At 37.8% G+C, this 21,865-nt stretch overlaps 2 protein-coding genes across 4 annotated transcripts in view; both read right to left on the bottom strand.

Annotated features, from left to right (window-relative positions):
- Window positions 1–7,198: 7,198 nt before the first annotated feature.
- LOC116719983 (uncharacterized) lies at window positions 7,199–13,421 on the bottom strand. Its single transcript, XM_032562905.1, has 4 exons — window positions 12,911–13,421; window positions 9,669–10,281; window positions 8,255–8,391; window positions 7,199–8,025 (listed from the first exon to the last, which is right to left on the bottom strand). Exons 2-4 carry the CDS (start codon window positions 10,271–10,273, stop codon window positions 7,850–7,852), a joined length of 918 nt encoding a protein of 305 aa, XP_032418796.1. The 5' UTR covers window positions 10,274–10,281; window positions 12,911–13,421; the 3' UTR covers window positions 7,199–7,849.
- A 228-nt stretch (window positions 13,422–13,649) lies between these two features.
- LOC116719982 (rab11 family-interacting protein 4B) overlaps window positions 13,650–21,865 on the bottom strand; it is a 38,378-nt gene continuing 30,162 nt past the window's right edge. For 2 of the 3 annotated variants that reach the window (XM_032562904.1, XM_032562902.1), the window contains exons 9-14: window positions 21,095–21,176; window positions 20,555–20,692; window positions 20,238–20,396; window positions 18,032–18,112; window positions 17,482–17,625; window positions 13,650–16,576 (exon numbers count right to left, since the gene is read on the bottom strand). In XM_032562904.1, the coding sequence (XP_032418795.1) occupies window positions 16,460–16,576; window positions 17,482–17,625; window positions 18,032–18,112; window positions 20,238–20,396; window positions 20,555–20,692; window positions 21,095–21,176 (721 nt within the window). In that variant the 3' untranslated portion in view covers window positions 13,650–16,459. The remainder of the gene's footprint in view (window positions 16,577–17,481; window positions 17,626–18,031; window positions 18,113–20,237; window positions 20,397–20,554; window positions 20,693–21,094; window positions 21,177–21,865) is intronic. The other variant, XM_032562903.1, reaches the window with a different exon arrangement.

Raw genomic sequence — 21,865 nt, 5'->3', positions numbered from 1 at the left:
ATAAATAACATCTAATAGTTATGATTGGAACTATGTGACCCCAAATTGTTGCAGGTGTAGCAGGTGTGACCTTATTGTAATTTTTCCACATCATGTAGCTAAAATTTTTTTAGTACTGCAGTGACTGTAGATGCGGGCAAGTTTAGGGAAGTAGAATCTTCCCAACCTAAATGACTAATCCTCTCGGCTTTGCAATGAAGAGAAAAGGGCGCCTGTACGTATAAATACCCGTCCAAATCAGAAGTTACTCTACGCAATCTGATCAACGTAAAAAAAAAAAAAAAAAGTGAAGTGCGTAAGGTTTTACAAAAATTATACAATTCCATTTCCTTCATTGGTATTTCTAGGAGTAGCACTAATTGTGATTTCCCCAAAAAAGAAAAAGCTAACAAAAAGTTATTTCCTAATGCGGGTATTTTTCCACACTGGGTAATGTGCTTAATTAAAAGGTGGAACTTTTAGCCCCTTTAGCGTGAAGGGGTTGTAATTGTAACCAGAGAAGAAGATTGCTTCCAGATCACTATTTCATTGGTTTTGGAAAACACTAAACAGATCATTTTGAGTTTAGTGGAAGAAAATATGAGAAACAAAAGAAAGAAAGACAAAAAATATTAATTCCTGTCCTAATGCTCTTCGTATAAAATTAACAATCAAATCTCCCATTCACTAGGACAACAACATCTCTGGAGATACATTTTGACAACATTTAGGCTAGAAACATGAAACTGATAACTAAAATATGCTAGAATATCAGTTAGCATATTTTAGCAGAGTACCAATGCATCATTTTAGTTAAACAGACATACAACCATGACTTTACAACATACATTTATTATACTCTAAATAGCTTTTAATATTTTCTTTTCTATAATCTAAATTTTTAGGCTGGTGGCATAGACAAAATTTATTCTGTTGGCGTTTATTAATTTTATCAGCATAAAATATATACTAAATGCCAGTTTGAGATTCATTTAAATTTCAAGACTAAACCAATTACTTAGAAATCTATTTTTAACTTTCTTTAGATATAAATTAATTTTTTGCTTCTTAAAATATAAATACTTCTTTCTCTGTAGATTAGTGGTTCAATCTCTCGTGCGCTCTTAAAGTCACTTAAAAGGCACCATTGACTGAGTCACTAATCACATTTACTTTCTTTTTGTCTGTCCATTGAAAGTACCTCCGGCTCTATAATTCCCTGTTTAGCTGTGTTTTATATTCTGTCTAGATGTTTTTTGCACAATGTTAAAATGTTCCTAAGTTTAGATAGATCTAATTCACTGTAGCGAAAGAGGATTTACAGTCGTCACACATTCGAAAACGCATTGTCTGAACCACACAATAACCTATTTTCCCTTTCATCTCAGCTGTGAACATGAGCAATTTATGTGCTGCAGTTTGTTTGTCTTTATGAGACTGGAGATGGGTGTGTATAACTCAAGAGGACAGTCAAAGCGCAAGTTTTCTCAACGGTCCCATCATGTGAGTCATTCAGCAAAAACGTCCTGCAATAACATCACAGTGACAGCCAGGAAGTGAATTTACCAGTAAAAAGTGGGAGTGCAACATTTTCACCATATGGTGGAAACTTGACTCTGGGCAAACGTGTCTCGATTTCGATCACTCTGACTCAGCAGCCTTTCCTCTGCTCACCAGATGTGGCAATGATGCCTTTCAGAACAATCCACCGACAAACACCAACACATGAAGACATAACTGCGACAACCACCAATAAATATGAAAAACTACGGCTCGGGGATTAAATAAGGAGCAAGGGCCTCACGTGACCTCTACATTTCATCACAGTTAAGAAACAAATGGTTTGGTCACAAGGCCATCATAACCTTTAGAGTACAGTCACTTCTGCCACCTATTTCCACAGCCTCTGTGAACTCTTCCCCCAAATATCTGAACTCTGTATGTTGACTCTTCTCCCATTAAGTCAAGGCAGTGACAGCAGAGTGCAACGTTTCTTCATTTGGAGAAACACAAATGAGTCTGAAGACAGCGGCATCCATTTGTTTTCAGTCCCCCGAGTTTATACTTTATCACCTTTTGCTTACATCACTACAACGGCTTTCCTCTTGCCATGCTTCCATAAAGCTCACATTTGTTCAGTATATCACCAACAGGGTTTTCTGTTGATGGATTCTCCAACCTGAGCTGTGGATCTCTGCAGCTCCTCTAGAGTTACCATGGGCCTCTTACCTGATTTTTTGTTCAAAACTCTTTTCCCGGGCTGTCAGTTTAGCTCAGGAGTCCAATAAAGCAAACTAAAGAAATAAAGAACAAAGCATTTCCTTACTTTTTTGGCATTTTGTTCCCTAATATTCACCTGCATCTGAAGTCTTCAGTTGGATTTATATTGAGATGAAAACACACAGAGGGATTTTATTTACTAATTAGGTAACTTGTTGAGGCAATTTATTGCAATTGATTTTTTCTCTGATTTTCTATGATATGGTTCTTCACATAAAATCCCAGTAAAATATATATTGATCTTGAAGGAAGTTTCAGCTCTAGGAATACATTTGCAATGGGCTGTTAAATAAACAGATGATCATACATTTGATCCCCAACAAAACAACGCAAATATTTCCTGAAAGTGAGAAGAATTAAGAATTTCCCAGAAGTCGTTTAAAGTTGCCAACACTGAGCAAATAAAAAAACCCAAATTAAATAAATCTGTCATGGGGGCAGGCTAATTGAGGCTTTCCAAAGCCCGGTGCAGTTTCCATCTTTACCAATTTTAACGACTAGACGTCTGCATGCTATGGTTCCAATTTACCAGAAACTTCAAAACAGGGCATTTATTTAGGTTTTTGTACTGGTTAGTTCTGACTATATGCAGCCCACCACAGATTTATTCTGTACTTGCCAACAAGCTGTTGCAAGATGAGTTAGAAAAGAAAGAAAAAAGGCAAAGAATAACTGTGCCGAAGACAAATGGAAAAGCAATGGCAGGAGGTGAGTCACAGAGCAAAGGAAAAACATAAAGTTGTTTTTCTGAACTGGTTGTACCATTTATCATGCACTGTGGGAGGTCATTTAAGGAATAGGGCAGGGATGCTATGATGAACACTGGATAGTCTTTATGGGCAAATGAGCGGGCACAAAGAGGTTTCGTGAACCGTGCATCAAAATGGCTATTTGTTTCAACTGGACTGACACAATGCCTGGCCGCTATCAGTTAATACAGTTTTCCAAAGAACTTGGGAAAAGATGTTCCAATTATCTACGTTCAGAAAAATCTGGAGATTCTAGTTTAGGCATGATTTAAATAGAAACTAAACCGTGCTAATAATTAACTGAAGATTAAAATGACACTCTACAACTAGGAATTTGGAAAAGTTCTCATGTGAAAATTGTGCTGGATTAAAACAAACTGGTTTGTAACTTATTGGCTGCTAAGAAATTGCTGTGTAAAAAGCTAGATGACGTAGTTCCCTATAAAAGCATTTTATCACATAAACAAAAGGGACAGATCAACATAAAGTAGTTGTGTTGATCTGTTCTTCCATCCCACAGCTGTGGGATGGAAGGAAAAATCAAACCTCTTTTTTTATTAAATAAAAAGTGTAGCTTCCATTTCTATTCAGTCTACTTAGTCGGTTCTTTGGAGAAGCCTCTGTCAGCTTTACACACGCGTCTAAAAACGTCAATTTTTTTCATGCTCAGTCAGATTGGGCAGAGGTTTTCGAAAAGCAGTCTTCATTTAAGAAAAAGAACATAGTGCTAACTAAAACATATAGGTGCTGGTATGATGGTCTGGGGCTGCTTTGCTGTAATTGGCGGAAACATAAATTCTGCTTTGGCAGAAAATCCTAAAGAACAATGTCAAGCCATCAGGTCATGACAATAAGATCAATCTCACTTGGGTTATGCTGCAGGACATTAATCTGAAGCACACAAAATGGTTTTTGATGAACGGTCTAGTCAAAGTCCAGACTTAAAATGAGACTGAGATTCAGAGGCATGACTATAAACAAGCTGTTTATGCTTACAGACTCTTCAATGTGGCTGAATTTGAACTATTCAGCAAAGATAATGTGCTGAAATTCCTCTGCTGCGATTTAAAACACTCATTGCAATTTTTCCCATTAAACTAAACCAAATCATTTGAAAATCCCACCTTGTTTTTGCTCAGGGTCTTTGATATTAAAATCTGTTTGATCTGAAATACTTGAGTATTTTTTAAAAAATGCAATAAGAGAGGTTTCACAGCACCGTATAGGTTTATGGGCCTCTAGAGGTGAACTAGCCACAATTTTAAGAACAAAGCGCACAAGCGGAATATGTGTGATTTGCTTAGCGACTGGAGTTTGAGCTGACCACAAACCTCCTTCCTGTTTCCAGAATCTCTTAATGTGCTGGACCAAACAGATCATTATGTTGCCAGGACAATAAATGAATAGTCACAGTTGAAACAGACAAAATTGGTGACTCACGTTTGGGAAATGAGGCTTTAAAATCTGGAACTGATTACCATCACCGCATGGGGAAACTTTACAACTACTACATAACCACAGTGCAGGTAGGTCAGAGCATTTTATATAAATAACTTGCCCAAGTCAGTCAGTGTAGTTGGGTTGTAATAAAAAGCTGCATAAGCAAAATGTGGCAGTGAGGATGCAGAGTGACCCTGCTAATTTCAGATCTCCGGTGCATCCGTTTATTTGTTCAAACACCGAACGTGATCTACTGGAATCATACAGGGGTGCTTTCACACGCCAAGATTAAAACATGTAAAAGAGGTGGTGTTTCTCAACTCTGGAGTTCTGATACCACCCCCAACAATATGTGAAAGCAGAACTGCTCCAGCTACTTCCAGCACTCCGAGGGAAATCCTTTCGAACCCCAGGGAGATGCACTTTTGTTTTTTATTCTGAATGCCACTTAATCAAGATTCATGAACCTAGAATAGTCTTGCAGAGCAAAAACTGAACTCGAGTGACAATCACTAACAGATGGGGTGTGTACAGCCTGAGTGTCCCTGGAGGGGGGTAAGTTAGGAGAGACATTTATGAGGAAAAGCTATAAAATAAAAACTTGTCACATGGATGTGAAAACAGCTGGAACTAACTTCACATCAAAGGAAAGAACATCTATGTCGCACTTTTAATGTATGATGTACTGTAGATTACACATTAATCTATATCACATGGATCCATCTTATTAGTTACAAACGTAGACTCTCCTTTAGAGGAGATTCTAATTTCAGGATGTGAAAGATTTGCAAAGTAGATCATCTACAGTAAAATGAAAAGCACAGGTGGAACTCTGAAAACAAGAGACAGTACAATGTGCCAAAACAACAACAGCAGTCCATGGAGCATGAGAGTACCAACAGTGTATGTCGTCATCAACCAACAATTCCTACCAATATAAGAAATATGAGGAATAAATAAAAACAGAAACCAGCCAATCAACCCAGTCAGTGTTGATGGGAAGGTGGATGGAGCTAAATACAAAACAATCCTTGTTCTTGTAAACTTGTTAAAACAGGTGTGTCCAATTCAGTCTTCTAGGCATGCTGCATGTTTTAGTTTTCTCCCTGGTTCAGCACACTTCATGGCTCGCTAGCAGGCCTCTGCAGAGCATCGACATGCTAAGTTGGAACCATTTAAATCAGCTGTGTTGGATCAGAGTCATCTAAAACATCTACCGACCCTTGAGGACACTCCATGTTAGAGAAAGCAAAACAAAATTTAGACTGGGGAAAATGATCACCTTACAGCAGGATGGAAAACCCTGAATAACAGTATTATGGTTTAGATCCAAGCATAATCTTGTGCTAGAATGACCAAGTAATAATTCAATAGAGAATTGACAGAATGACTTGAATACTTCAGAAGTACTGCATGGATGAGGAGTTAAGATGCTAAGACTATCCCAAAATGTGCTGGTTGTAGAGCACCCTCTACAGGGGTCTACTGCATGCTAAAACTGTTAATAGTGTCAGATCCCCTAGCAATCAGGCCACAAGTCAGCAGGCTACCCAAGGAAAAAGACTCTATACTCTAAAGCAGAGACATCAAACAATAGGCTCTAAACTCACTACACAGTACCTACACTACGACACTGACATGAGCAGCTCTGTGACAATTTGACCCCATCCCTACAGCCACCTCTGTGTGGGAGTATGCAAAGAATATAAAATCCATCTGTATCATTTTTATATCATTTCTACTCCTCTAGTCACACTTGCCTGTGACATCAACAATGGAAGCTATGTTAAAGGGTGGAGTAGATCAAAAGCAGTTGAGACTGTTTGATAATCACAGATCTGATGCTGCAGTCTATCTGTTCATACTTGAAACAGCACAGCTACTTAAAATTCTGAGTCTGAACAGAGTGAAGCAGAGAAAGCACAGTTTCAATCCAGTCGTGACATGGTGTCTGTGAAGGTTATTGATTAACAATCATGAGACTGCCTTGATCTGCTCAGGAGCAATCCCACTGTAAGCTGCGATGTGAATTAAAGAACAGGGGGGAAGCAGCATGCAAGTAAGAGCCTGTGCCTCTCAAGCCTTTAAGAGTGAACCCATTGAACTCCCCAAGGTGTGTGGAAGCTCTCAGAAAAATCTAGTCATGCACCGACAGCACCATCTAGCTGCTGGCAAATGCAATCGCTGGCAAATAAAGTGCTCATTTTTCAGAGAAAAATCTGAGGAGTTATTATTCAATTACAAGCTTTGAAATGGAAAGAATTTTTGCAAACATCACAGCTTCAGTTTCTTTGATGGCAACTTCAACTACGTTTAGGTGTATCTGACGAGTAGATGAATTTAATTGCGAATTCAATAAAATGTAGCTTAAATGAAAACAAAAAACTCATTTATGTTCCACCCCTGCCACAATATGACCTACTTAGCTGGTGTTTCTCTGCCATTCTGAATGAATGAGCCGACCTCCGAGCACTGCGAAGTCATGACCGGGTCACCAATCAAGATTTGCACCAGAATCTTATATCCAGTAAATCAAAAAGAAAGGTCAATGCTGTCATACTGCTGGCTTCCATAAACTACAAGCGTTTCTCAATAAAAGCATTTCAAAATATTTAAGTTCTGTACACTGCGGCAAAAAGAACTAAAAACTGAGGTTTGTGGAAAATCTACATTTCTGTCACAAAACTTGTGACTCCAACTGTGTACATCTCAAAAAGCATAATGTGGAGGCAAAAAATCTAGAACAGAAGTCTGAGGAAAATCTTTTATTCTGGCAAAGAAAATTAACAAGCTGATTAGTTGGTGTTACATAAACCATACTTCCACTTCGAAGCTTACTTTTTTGACTATTAAATTAAAAATTAAAATACAAACTACATGTTGTTGATGAACGTGCTATTTTATAAACAATCCTTTGAATTTTTTTCTTAAATGATCCACCATCAACATCCTCAACAGTCTTTTGGCCATTTAAAACAAAACTATTAAATTTATATTGAAAAATATAAAAACACAAGTATGGCAGAACAACAAAGTCTGGAAAACAACTAAAAACATTTAAGACCACAAAGGCAAAAGCTAAATGATTCATTTCAAAACAACAACAAATAAACAAACTAAAATCCTAAAACAAATGATCAGATAAAATATAACATGGAAGAAACTACATGCAACTTGTGCTATCTTATAATTTAAGACAACATATTTGATGTTGAAATTTAAGTAAATATTTACCTTTTAATTTATGAAAACTAAGCCATATTCATGGGAAAAACAAGACCATATGACAAATATTCTATTCACAGCTACTTTCCAGGATCCCCACATAGGGTCAACTGTAAAAAACGCTAAGCACCAAGGTCTTATAAGATGTTGGTTACGATATGTGGCTAGCGCCTGCCTCACTCCTCGGCGTCTGCAAACTGCTCTGATTGAATGGCAAAGCGGTAGCGGCGCCATCGTATCGGATGTGCGTGGTGCACAGCTGGACTGTAATTAGCCGCCACCGATGCATCGGCCATGTTGTTTTGCCGAAGTGACAAATCCTGCAGAGAGAAGTGGAGCACGTCCTCCGGACCTAGAGAAGGCACATGAAGCCAGTCAGGGCCTAAAAATAGCACTCTTCTGAAATTAATTAGAAATTTACGTAGTTTCGTAATTTCAACTGAGTTTTCTACTTCCTGTGGCATATCTGGTCAGGTCTGATACACTGTTACCGTCATAATATTATCACTGCTCTGTTTGTAGAGACTGTACTGTACATTGATGGACAAATGGATTCTAGAGTTAGTAAAAGTCTGTTTTACCATAAGGCACGGTCACTACATTCAACTCCACCCTCTTTTTGAGAGTGACATCTTGGATCTCTTTGTCCCAGTCTTCCTTCTCTTGCAAGGACATCAGGAGTGGCTTATAACCTTCTGGAAAGGTCATGTCCATACCTCTGTAAAAAAGACCCATGGTGTTGGATTCAATATCATTGTAGGTCCTCTTATGAGGTCTGAGTATGTAAACACATAAGTCTAAATGTATTTGGAGATGTTTTGAACAGCATACACCTAAATGTCTTTAGGCAAGAAAAGGAAATTCACATTTTGGGGAAGATGCTGATCCTTGAGGCAAATTGAACAGAAATCTGTCAAAAGAAAAAAAAAAAAACTGGAAACGACGACAGTACAACAAGTTATAACTGGCTCAGTGCTTACGGGTCCTGCATTTTTTCCTGGATACGGTATATTGTTGACATTACCAATGTGTACCGTTATAAATTCCATAGAAAGTAAAATTGCCTCGATGCTTTGATGTTTCGCTGTAATTCATTTCTGAGTTACTGCTGCTAGTGACCACGTCTGTTGTTTTTCTGTCCATTAGAAAGTACACCTGGCTGAGTCCTTTGGTTGAAAGAGATCGCAAAATCAAAAATTCAACAAAAACAGCCTGGACAAAAAAAGAATCAATAATATATATATATCATAATAAACACATGATCAATATCAATAGATAATACGTCTGACAAAATCAACAATTTCACTGAACTCTGATCTAGAACCAAACAGCATTCTGGGGGATGTAGGCAGAGGAATGACTAACTGCATAGCCAGCTAAGCAAGGTTGCTGGAATCAACTAACTCACTCACTCACTCACTCACTCACTCACTCACTCACTCACTCACTCACTCACTCACTCACTCACTCACTCACTCACTCACTCACTCACTCTTTGGTTACCTAGTAACTTACTCATGCTTTGGTTACCTAGCAACTCACTCACTCTTTGGTTACCTAGCAACAAATTGCTGTGTAATATGCAGAGCAGCAGTTTAAGATTTTGCCACTGTGCCTCATGACTGCTTAAAAATAAAAATAGAACGGGGTGAAAAGTGGATAAAACATGTAAAACTGTCATCAGTTTGGTTGTACTTCAGATATTTAAAAAAAAAACAAAAAAACAATTATCAATAGACTGATATGAAACAATAGTCTGATATGAAAATATTATATTGTGATACATTTTTCAGCCATATCATTCAGCCCTACTTTAACACTGTGTTGTAGTCTACCCACACCAGACACACAGGTGGCGCATCATATTAAAAGAGGCTGTACAATTGCCATGCAAAAGCTAACACTTATGTTGTGGAGATTTGCCTAAAAAGCACAGCAGCACTGACTAAATGTGTTCCTCAGTTAACAATTCTGACAGAAGAAGTCTTGGCATACCTTTTCTTCTTGTTTCTGAAGCGGTTATTTCCTCCTCGTTTCTCCTCGGATGCAGAAAATCTGGGGTCTGGTGCTGCTTGTTCAGGTTTATAGTAACGAGTGACACCAAAACTGGCGGCGCAATTGGCCGCAGCATACTGCGGAACATCTGCAACTCTCCATCTTCCAGCTCTCGTACCATTAGTGACAGGTGAAAAAGCACCCTTTTGTTTCCCGGGGTTCTTCGGAAACACAACTTTAGTACTCCAGTCTCTGCGGTCCAGAGAGCCAGCATTCGTACTCTCGCTGGCTCCACGTTGGTGGCCATTGGCTGTAGTGTACCGAGGCACATCTGCAACTCTCCCTCTTCCAGCTGGCGTATCATTAGTGACAGGTGAAAAAGCGCCCTTTTGTTTCCCGGGGTTCTTCGGAAACACAACTTTAGTACTCCAGTCTCTGCGGTCCAGAGAGCCAGCATTCGTACTCTCGCTGGCTCCATGTCGGCGCCTTGCCCTGTTAACCCAACGTGCATCAGGAATGTGACCGTTGGGCAGATCGTTGGGCTTACAGGTGTTGTGCTGAACTCCCTTTCGTCCGGACTCGAATCTGAACTCACACTGAGGCATCACGTCACCTGTCACACAAGGTTAAAGGGTTCATTACACATCATAAATAATACATATTCTTTTTATTTCCTTCATTACAAAACCTAAAAATAAAGAGATGCAGGACGTCTGCATTAAAATCAGAATCAGCTACTGTTTGGGATTTTCTTAACATATCGGTATTGATAAGTAGAACTGCTCTGATATTAACAGACAAAGTTTATTTGAATCTTGTTAGTGTTTCGGGAGAAGGATATGATCATGGCATATGTTTGGATGTGTGATAATAATGCAGCACAGGATTGTGGGATGTTTAACTGAAGCAGAGAGGCAATGTCAGCTATGTTTTTCTAATGGTGTCAAAGAAGTAGAGAAATACATATAATAGCAGAAAATATCGGTTATCAACCTTAAGAGCAGTATTGATATCAGCCCAAATTTTTATATTGGTGCATTCCTATATATTAAAAAAAATGATAGAAAAAGTGATCATATCAATTATTGTGAATATCTGTAAAAATGCTCCAATGCAGAAAACTCTCAGAATCACCCTTTTCTGCATACTTAGCAGCTGAAGAGTCAGATTTTTTCATTTTTGGCTTCTTTTTGTTCTTTAAAAGCCTAATCTACTTTATGTTGTGAAACAAGTTTTGTTTAGGTGGTTTCTTGATTCTACAGAATGGGCAGTAGTCGAGGCTAGTGTTTAGATGGCTTGCTTCCCTTCATTTGCTTCCCATTTGAAAACTGCATTTTGTGTTTCATCTGGTTATCTTTTTCTGATATAGGAGTTTGATCATCTGACATTTAGAGTAGCAAAACAGCAGAAATTTGGAAGTGGCAAATAGTTTTTACAGGACTCTAGTATAAGTTCTGCTCAAAAACATATTTTGAAAAAGTTCAATATTTTTGGTCGCTTAGCCATTTCAGGACACTCACCAGACCTAAATCTCATAGAGCAGGGGCGTCAAACTCATTTTCATTTTGGGCCGTATCAAAAATCTGAATGTTCTTAAAGGGCCGGTTGTGCCAGAATCTATTGGTAAAACCCATTAAACTGTTGAAATACACGTAAACAGCTTTTTGTTTCAATAAGTGTTTGCTAAAATGAAATAATATGAGACATCTTTTTACACTGATCAGTCCATCCAGAATTTTGTGATTGTTTTTGTGGGTTTTTTTTGCAATCAAAGTCATAGATTTTGTGGTGCTGATTTAGAAATATTTGAAGGGAATTTATATGATAGTTGTGCTAATGTATGATGCTAAATGTGACTTTTTGTTTTATTGTCGTATCGATGGCTTGACATCAAGTAAAGCTGAGGCAGCAGTCACTTAAACCCAATGGATTTGGCCAAGTTTGACAAACATTTGCAGTAAAATCAGGATCAAATGTGGGGATCGGTTGATTTTGTGTGAATTTTGCGGATTTGTGAATAACTGGTTGTCTAGAGGGCCACATAAAAAGCTGCGGCGGGCCATATTTGGCCCCCGGGCCTTGAGTTTGACACATGTGTCATAGAGAATCTATTTAAGATGAAGATGAGAAAACCCAGACCCAACAACGCAGTTGACCTGAAGACAGCTACCAAAGCAACCTGGTTTTTCATTACACCTCAGCACAGCCACACCGTTCTGATGCAGTAAGTCAGAAGTATTCAAAGTCAGTCTTCAGGAGCAGGTATCCTGGAGGTTTTAGGTCCCTCCCTGGTTCTAACACACCTGCATCAAATGATTGCTCTTTATCAGGACTCTAAGGAGGTGGACACTCATCTAAAGCTGTTAGGACACTTTTCCCTTGAGAACTGGACATCCATGTAGTAAATCATGCAAAAGGAGCCCCAACCAAGTACTGACAGCAGAAACCTCAACACTTCTGTTTTAAAATGTCATTTTTCAATAGACGTGCCGAAAGTTGGTCCTCGAGGGACAACATCCTACACGTTTTAGTTCTCTCCCTGGTGGTAGTAACAACCTTTTAAGCAACTCAATGTTCTTCTTAGGCCTTCTAACGAGCCATCATTTGATCCAGGTGCTTTAAACCAGGGAGAAAACTAAAACACGCAGGATGCCGGCCCTCCAGGACCGACTCTGGGCACCCATGGATTAATGGTATTCTAATGTTCTGTTAAATTAAACTTAAAACTTGCAGGGAAAAAAAAGACTGAAACTATTGAAATTCACTTTTTCTTAGGTACTGAGATTTAACGTCTTAGAGCAAACTTTAACCTACTTTTTTTTTGTGAACTGATCTGTCATACTTTGGAGGCATTTACTCTGAATCCAGCACTAGCTACTGTTTTCAATACGAGTTCCTCAGACTTTCTGCGAAGTTTATGTTTGGATGCAGATCAGGGTTAAATCGCGCTTAAAAGGTAAAACCCTCTCAGATTCAGCTGGAGTCAGACCGCACCAGGATGGTCTTAATGTGCACAGAAGGTAATAAACTCCCCCCTGAGCTGACTGCAATGTAACCGCCTGGTGTCGGGACGCCTCCATTAGCTAACCGTAGCGCTGTGATTCACTGGCTCCTCGCTATAAAAGTTACCGCGTTAACTTTTATAGCGGTAGGTTAAGCGGCCGGGAAGCAGAAATTATCATTTTAAAATAAAAACGAATTAGTTATCTTAACATCGGGCTTCATCAGAATATATTTCTTACCTGTAGTGAAGCTGCAGGCAGGCCTGACCCCCGCGAAGAACCAATCGCTCCCCTCACCCCAAAAAAAGTTATTTAAACGAAGTGACAGATAGGTGGCGCCAAGCTACGGAGAAATACATTTACTTCCTTTTCTCAGCTTGACTGTTTCAATTTAGATGTAACCATTTTCTTTTCTTGAGCTTCAACACATCCCATTTTTATATATGAATTTCTGTAGCATTTTTTCTTTTCTTTTTTATTTATTTATTTTTTGCTATTTTTGATTCTATGCTTTATTTATTTGCCTCAGCTGTAATAGATTGGTGACCTATTCAGGATGAACCTCTCCTTTCCCTCAATGGCCATTGAAAATAGGTATGGTGGAATAATAATTGTGCCAAAATCCCGACTCTGGATAGGTACCAGCTCTAACTCTTATTTATGTACTTGCTTAGTCTTAAAACATTTGGTGCAAATTTAAATTAAACTTTTGTGTTGAAACTGGGCAGTTGACCAAAACATCTGCACTCTTTTAAAGCTATAGAAATATTGAAAGAGAAAATGCGTAACAACAGAATCCAAAAATATCTTAAGCATGTTTATCTAGTTATTAGCAAACCTGAGCTGGCCTTTCTTGCGATTTGAATCGAGAGCCATCAAAGTGATAAGAATCTGATGAGGCATTATTACAGCCCAAACATCTTTATTGCCAAATCAATTACCTAGACTGCAATGAATAGCCCTTTAAAAGCAACAAGACTTCAGATTTACAACTTGATGTTGGGTTGGATTTTATTCAAATTGAGGATGGCACAAGCAGCTATTGAAAGAACCGATGAGCCAGTATTTGTATAAGTTAATATTGCTCATAATGCTCACAGTTGAAGTAGGAAGACGGTTTACAACCATACAAAAAGTCAGTTTTAAGCAATGTGAAAATTACTCATCTGATCATAGCTAACAAAAAGTTAAAACAAACGAAAGAAATAGAAACTAATTTTAAAGAAAAAAGAATTAATCACTATACAGATAAAACAGGAGACAGTCTAAGTACCATACAAAGCATTGTGCTATACATCCAACAAAGCACCTAGGCAACAAGCTGGTTTCTCTTTGATAAAACTGTAAAAATAGTTTTTTTAGTACCAGTCTTAAAAAGAGTGGTAAGTGGCACATCAATACAAATGATTACTGTTCCAGTACAACATTTACAAGTCAGGAAAACAAGTCTGACAGACACAAAGTGTACCTTGAAAAATGTGTAAGTCTAGAGCAAGTTCATCTTGAAAAAATGTCCTCAGAAGGCACAGACAGAGAAAAATGTAAGCCATGCAAAAGAAAACAAGATATTTTTTGTGCAAGGAAGCAAAACTCAAGTTTGTGAGAATTACATAATACAGCAGATTTTGATTGTTCCTCCTTTAATGGGATAGTTCAGGAAGTTTGACTTGAGTTCCTGAGTTAAAGGATTATAAGCAGTATTATTTTACCTGTAGTAACTCTGTTAGCATCTTCATTTGGTAAATATCCAGATTAGATGGTTCCTCCAGCTGCAGCTAAGGGCTAGCCTGAGGATGACCAAGACCATAGTGGATTACAGGGGCTTTAAAACAAAGCCCAACTCAAAAATAATTTATGTCAATAGTATTTTATAAACATTTAAGCTGTTGTTACATTTGCTTTAAGTGGTTATTTACAGAAAAAAATAATTATTTACACAAATAGAGATAGAAGGATGTGTACCACCAAAAATCGTCCCATGTGAAACATACTGGGAAATTAGAGCATAGTATGGGTGTGTAAAAATAAAAAAATAAAAATAAAAAAACAGGCTAATTTAAATCAAAACAAATATTTTTCTATTGCATTTTTTTGTTGTTTCTATTAGAGTTTCTATTTAGTCTGAATGGAAATGCTTTACTGTACATATTCTGGTGTCAGTCTATGTTTCACAACGGAAGCTCTGTGGTGGCACACTGGGTCTGAACTCCATTGTCCATGTAAATAATTATATGTTTTTCTTTTTACTAAAAACAAACAAAAAAAAAAAAACACCCAATGGCAACTGAAGTCTCTACTACAATTTAGCATTATCCTCTGAGACCATCTAATATGGGTTTATACTAAATGTAGACACTCTAGACACCAAGAGACAGCTATTTGCTGCAGGTAAGAGATTAACCATTTGTAAGCTTTTGCCAGAATCTCACCTCAAAAATGTCAACCTATCCACTTAAAGTAACCCTCAATTGCAGTACTAAATACTGTACATGTGTATTAAAACATGTTTTAACCAATTACATTAAATTACAAATGCCTTTTGGCCACACAGGAAGTAAAACATTTAGTTCATTATATTTACAGCAGTTTATTAGTCACACAAAGTAAATCAGGGCTTCATGTAAATGTGTTGTTAGAAGGTGGCAATGAGATTGCTGATCCAAATGGTTTGTAAGTCGATCTCTCTGTGTTTATAGATGCGTTTAAATGGCCTGTTACAGACACCATCAATCACTCAGACGTAGCTACCCCACACATTCATATCAAAACGTTCCTGTGCAACATTGTTTGGGTATATTACTACCAGCTGCAAATCTCTTCCAGCTCAGGCTTCACTTTAGAGTTTAAAGACATTCCTTGGCTACAACTTCTGTCAATCAGTTCAACCCTTCTGAGCCAACTAAGGACTACCGCTCTGATTGACATAGAAGCAAAGTTTTTTGGAAGACTATTCTTAAGATTAAAAAAACATTAAAAACCCTTCAGTGTACCTTTCACTGATTTTACAAAGAAACTATTCTCCAGGATGTAGAGTCCAACATTCCAAAGCATTTCATTGTTATTTGTTTCAACTTCCAAAAACATTCCTTCTGTTCTTTCTTTGAGCTTGCTCATTTCTTATTCTTTTCAAAATACATGCTTGTCCAAATTAATGATTACATGCATTCATCATCTCTTGTACACAGGTCAGGCAACATGGCTGCCTTCATGTCTGTCTGGAACAGGGTAACCATCTACTTGCCATCTTTTTTCTTTTTTTAATCTGACATACTGTTTTTCCAAAAATAGACCCTACCAGTCATTTATCGTTCAATAATACCAGAATTACTTTTTGAAGGTAAGACGTGTTAGGCTGTTCCAGTATTTATGCCCTTTAGATTAATTCCAGTGCACTCCACTGACTGACTGTGTCAGCCTTAAAAGCAGGTTGGGCTCAGGTTATTCCTGCTTAGAAACTACCAGCTTGTAACATAAAAAAAAGTCATAACAATATGAACAGAACAGAGCAGCAGAGTAAGAAAACAGTGCAGACTGAGACCAACAGTCACATTTGCATAACCATCAGTTGTTTAGCATTCGCTCACTGAGAAAAGTCCCTCAAAATGTATCGCTGAATATTAGTCCATGGGGAGAAAATGTCCTCAGAACAAACAGCAGAGGGCAAAGCAGGTCCATTTACATAAACCAAGTCCACTCATCTTTGCCGTCCTCCTGTACAGATTCCCAGAACAGATAACTGGCAACCATTCGACATTAGGACTGATGATTTCCATCCCAGCTAGGCGTCTGCTAGTTCTTTATCTCCAAAATGGAAGGGTTGTGGTCCAAGATGGACAGAATAACCTTGTCCATGTACTGCCGCAGGCATAAATTGATGTCCTCCTGTTCCTTCAGGGCTTCCATCAACTGTGGAGAAACATGAACGTCAAACACATTTTATTATCACTACCATCTAAGATATTACCCAAAGATGTTTACTGGCCAATGGTCTCTTGATTTTATTTGGGAAATCACTTGTGTACCTATGATAGTACCCCTGACCATCATCAGGGGTACTATCATAGGTACACAAGTGCATATTTCTGCACTTTAATACCATAAACAGTCTCTGCTATTGTTGTCGTTCATGCTGTTTACCTCCTTCACCCTACCCGCTCTTGGTTGGTATGCTTGTTTAGTGACCATTTTTGTTTCATGTTAGTCACAATCCGTCTCATGTAATAATGTTACCTATACATGCCTGAAATGCGAGTACAGGACCAAAAGAAGAGAACCAAAGGTGTTCCTGACCAAACTACACTCCTGATGCATGTCAGCAGATCAAAGTATAAATGCTGTGCATCATTTAGCTAATAGGTTTTTACTGATCTTTGGACTCTGTACAGGTAAATCTCTAATCTTAGAAGACTATTGTTAATGACTCATAAATCAAGCATTAAAACTGTCTCTGATGGTACTTCAGTTTGAAATGAAAAATAACTATCATATCTCCAAATAAATCAAATTAAATTATAAAACAACATAAGTTTTTTTTTATTTTACTGAATAATAAAACCCTAAAGAACTTGCCTTAAGATTACATGAAGTCATTTTAGGATGGGTATGCATTGTTGTTATTGCTATGCAGTTAGAAAATACATAAGATGTAGCCAATGAACCTGTCTACACTAGCTTAATGACTAATGTAACCTTTGTCACACTGTCATTCTGTGATATGTTCTAGAAATACATGAGATCTGACTACAGAATGAGAACAACTTAGAAGAAAGTCAGCAGTTAAAACGATGGAAAATGATGGATGGAAGTTTCACCTGATCTCTGGAGGCGCTGTCTATCTCAGCAGCTAAAGACTGAGCCTTGGTCTGGGTGGCAAACAGGTTCTTGGCTTCATGGAGGCTTAGGCTGAGAATCTGACCATTCAGGTCTTCATTCTGCTCCCTCAGCTTCTGGGTTTCCTAAAAATTTCAAATCAGGGTAGGAGGTAAGGGAGAGAAAAACAGGATGAAAAAATAAGCGTGTAGAACAAGCTTTTAAAAGCAGAAACTACTCTATGTTAACACATACACCAAGAACACAACACCTGCTTGCTCATCAGGCAGCAAACACAGCTAATCAGGACATAGCACAGGCTATCTGTGTTAACGGTTTCCCTGCACTGTCTGCTGCGTTAAAAAAAAAGCTTTATGATTTAGTTTGCTTAAAACTGCTGACAGGAAGCCAGTTTGCTGTTCCCTTGTTTTACCTTCAGCCATTAAACAAGGGAGCTGCAGCGCTGACCCCAATCACACTTGGCCGAGATTACTCTACTCCAGTGTTATTAGTTGTTAATTGGGACGTCAAAGGTCACAGAGGCAATTTTACCGTGAGTCCGGGGCAGCGCTGAGCCCCAGACAACACCAGGAGATGGAAGTCAGGGGGAAGAAAGTCCTGGGATGCACATTGCTGGACACACACATACACACATTTACAGAGGTGCACAGTTCAATGCGAGTGTCGGTCTTTCTCATGGATTACAGGAAGGGGGCTTATTGGGTTTGATTTGGTACAAAGTTTCAGTCTCTGGCCCCTCAGGTGTTTAAAAAGTTAAATCCCTAAATGTTTATTTAAATAAGAAAAAAAAAACATTTTTGGGGCTCTTTGGGTTCTTAAAATGCAGAACATTATGTCTCTTATGAAGAATGAGACATTACAGTCATTACACCAGATTGTCCATCACACTGCTGGACTCTGTTCATTTTTATCTCCACCTTGTTAACTTTCTTTGAGTGTGCTTTTGTTGGTCATTTCTTTTTCTGCTGCTATTAAATATCTAATTCTCATTACTCAAGGCATATTTTAGTTTTCCATAAAAAAGGAATGAGATAATGAGGCTCTACTGGGTCTTTGTGCAGTGTTTTATATCCTTACCAGACCACGTTTTATTATTTTTCCTCAATGGGGATAGAAAATAATAATTAACTTTCTACTTTGAGTTTATTATTAAATCATCAGTTCCAAGTATCAGCCACTAAAAACATGAAGAAAGAGTAGGAAAATCGATAGACTCTAAAGCCAGTGTTTATGAAGTTATAATGCAATAAAAGAGAATTTAAGCTTGCATACTTCCAGCTGGCAGTTTAGTAACTTTAGATTTTTTTGTGGAGCTGTACAGTGATAACCTGTGAGATTCTATAAAACAAAAGATAATGGTCATTATTATAAGATTTTCTGAGGTAACCGATAGAAGGATTTTTATAAAGCTAGCATCTGCTAGCCTATGGTTGATGTATTATGTGTGTATAGGGGACTCAGATTTAGCAGGCCTGACTCAATACTCTGTAAAGATATCTGTTTAGAATAAAACAAGATAAACGTATGACCCTCGACGAGGTCCCATTGTTACTTGATGACAATGATATACGTCTCCTATAAGGTGGAGGCAAGCATCATTATCTGATGTTACTGATTCTGATTCAATATATACAGACACGCTGTGCAAAGGAGCATTTGTGCCTTTCACAGTATCAATAATAAGTTATCTTAAGGACAGATTAATGCTGAAGATCAGGTTATGTCTTAGTCACTAATATTTGAATATTGTGTCACCTGACCACCAGAAATAGCTCCAGCTCTTTAACACTGTTGTGACCCTCAGAACTGAACTACACACAGAAAACAAAGAGAATCCCAGAATGCACTACGTTAACCCACTTTCAGTTTGTAGCAGGAGGAATAGTTTTCCAAACCAAACCAATTGGTTTTGTTTGGATATGACTAAATCAATACTTTGGTTTGGCCATATCCTATAGGTTTCCAAACTTATATTGGAAACCTATTGGAAATAATAGGTTTCCAACAATTTAAGACTATTGTTAGACAACAACATTCAATATACATATCTGTGCACATCTATATATAATATATAATCAGCAGAAACACAAAGGTACATTCAATAAAATATACTACTCTCAAATGTAGACTGTGACTTGTATTCTCATAAGAACCAATACAACACTGTTCAGCCTGACTTAACTCTCTACTCCCAAGTCAAAATATCAGTAATTCATGCAGTGCAGGGCTGCAGTAAAGAAGGGATTTTAAAAGCTGCTAACAGGGGTCATTATGATTTGTTGTCATTCCTGCTGGTAAAACGGAACAGAAATGTACTATTTAACAGAGGAGAAGTGAGGAGTGTGGTCTCTGTAGTCATAAAAGCGCTGCAAGGGCCTTCACTGATTTATGAAAAGTTTGACATTTTACTTCTCTGGGAGCCCAGAAAGCACATTAATTTGGTGGAGAGCTTGCAAAAACACTGAAACCTAGAAACGGTGTGGAAATTCTCTGTAGAACACGACTACTAATTAAATATTATGATAATGGATAAAATATTTTTTGATGAAGGGAAAACAGAGGGTTTGGATACAAGTACATAAAGTATTCTCATGCTGTAAAATCCCCCAAAAATAATGGTTTGAAAATTTGTAAAAAAAAAAAAAAGCTCATTCCTACACGCCAACACACATCAAGCAGCTGAAGCACTTAGAAATGAAGCTGGATTAAAGGATTGGAAAAATGATTTTATCTGCACCTGCTTCAGTCTCTTAACTTCATGCTCGAGCTCCACCTCTCTGGTCCTGCTGTTAAAGTCTGAAAGTCCAGTTGAGGAGCTGCGGCTCCGACCAGGCTTCTCCGCCTCCAGTTTGTACAGCTGCAAATGCTCCAGCTCTCGACGCAGATCCTCTATTAACTACACAACACAGAATTGTCTGAATAACAAAATTATATCATGTTGGAAAGGCTTTTGTTGGCCTTTGAGCTCACAAGATTCTGCAGGAAGAGAAAAATAACACACAACTGATGGATCAGATGCTGAAATTTTAAAGGCTGTTTAGATAATCCTCCCACCTCCTGCATGGCATCTTTTTCTTTCTGGAACTGCTCTCTGTTTTGTTTCAGTTTTTCCATCATTTTCCTGTACAGGTCCATCTCATCCTTCAGCCGCAGACTGGTATCCTCCAGCTTGTCTGTCATCCTTTGCTTCTCCTGGTGATAGACGGACAAAGTTAAAATTTCTTTTTTTAAATTCATAATAAAATTTGGAATGTCTGTTTACATGTGCAATAAAACCTATTTTTAATTTAACACTGTTACATTAGATCATGTATTTAACAACAACAATTAAAAAGTAAACACTACGCCTAAATCCCAGTTCGGTCTAACAGTAAAAGGCAGAATTTGTGTGCAAACAGACACACTGCAAACACAGAAAAATAATTTATTAAATATTAACTAAGCAGTTCTCTACAAGCTATACATCACACTTTCTTAAAACAGTCACTCGTCTGTTGTGACAGTGTTTTGACACTAGGTGGCAAGTGCTAAAAATCTAATAGCATTTGTTTTTTATATGGTAGTTTCTAACAAGGAAAAGTAAACTTGACTCACCTCATCAAGCTTCTCTGTCTGAGATTTGAGTCGGAACATACTAACAGACATCTCAGTGTTCTCCTCTTCCAGATGCTTAATACTGAAAACACAGTTCGGCAAAAATACAGTTTAAAAATGATAAATATGTACAAAATACAAATAAATTGCCTGAAAAATAACCTTAAATACAGTTTTAAAAAGATTCTCATATGTTTGTACAATGTGGCCTACTCTTATTCACTCAATGGTTATTTTTTCCCAGACTGCACAGTACCTCAAGTGAAAAAAGGCTTTCTTACTCCAACATTTTGCAATTGTAATGTAAGATACAGTAAGATGCTTGTTGTAATACCCAACAAGCATCTTACTGTGTCAAACATACATAGTGGATAGGTGCAGGTGAAAATGTCAGCTTTCTGGATGTCTAAGCTTTTCTTACAAATGGTAGGATAAAGAACACATATCAGATTCTTCATTCCACATAGAATGTACATCCAAGTAGCTGAAGCATGACAATAATAGAAAAACTTTGACGAGAACATTCAGCATAGCTTATTACTGCAGCTTCACTGAACTGCAGCAAAAACTTTCATTGTATAGGTCCTAACTATAATTATCACTCAATTTTTTCAGACAAAACATCACTTTGGAGAAGGTTTCAAGGTTTCAAATACAATGGTATTATAGTAAAATTTGGTCATCATTTTCTAGGCATAGTATCATGTTTTTGTTACAAGTGAAATTAACTTCAATGCTTTTTCCGGTTTAAGACACATCTGGTTTTGTAAC

This window comes from Xiphophorus hellerii, chromosome 5, assembly GCF_003331165.1.
Source record: "Xiphophorus hellerii strain 12219 chromosome 5, Xiphophorus_hellerii-4.1, whole genome shotgun sequence".
NCBI classification, from domain to species: Eukaryota; Metazoa; Chordata; class Actinopteri; order Cyprinodontiformes; family Poeciliidae; genus Xiphophorus; species Xiphophorus hellerii.
This window is presented reverse-complemented; position numbering and strand designations above follow the sequence as displayed.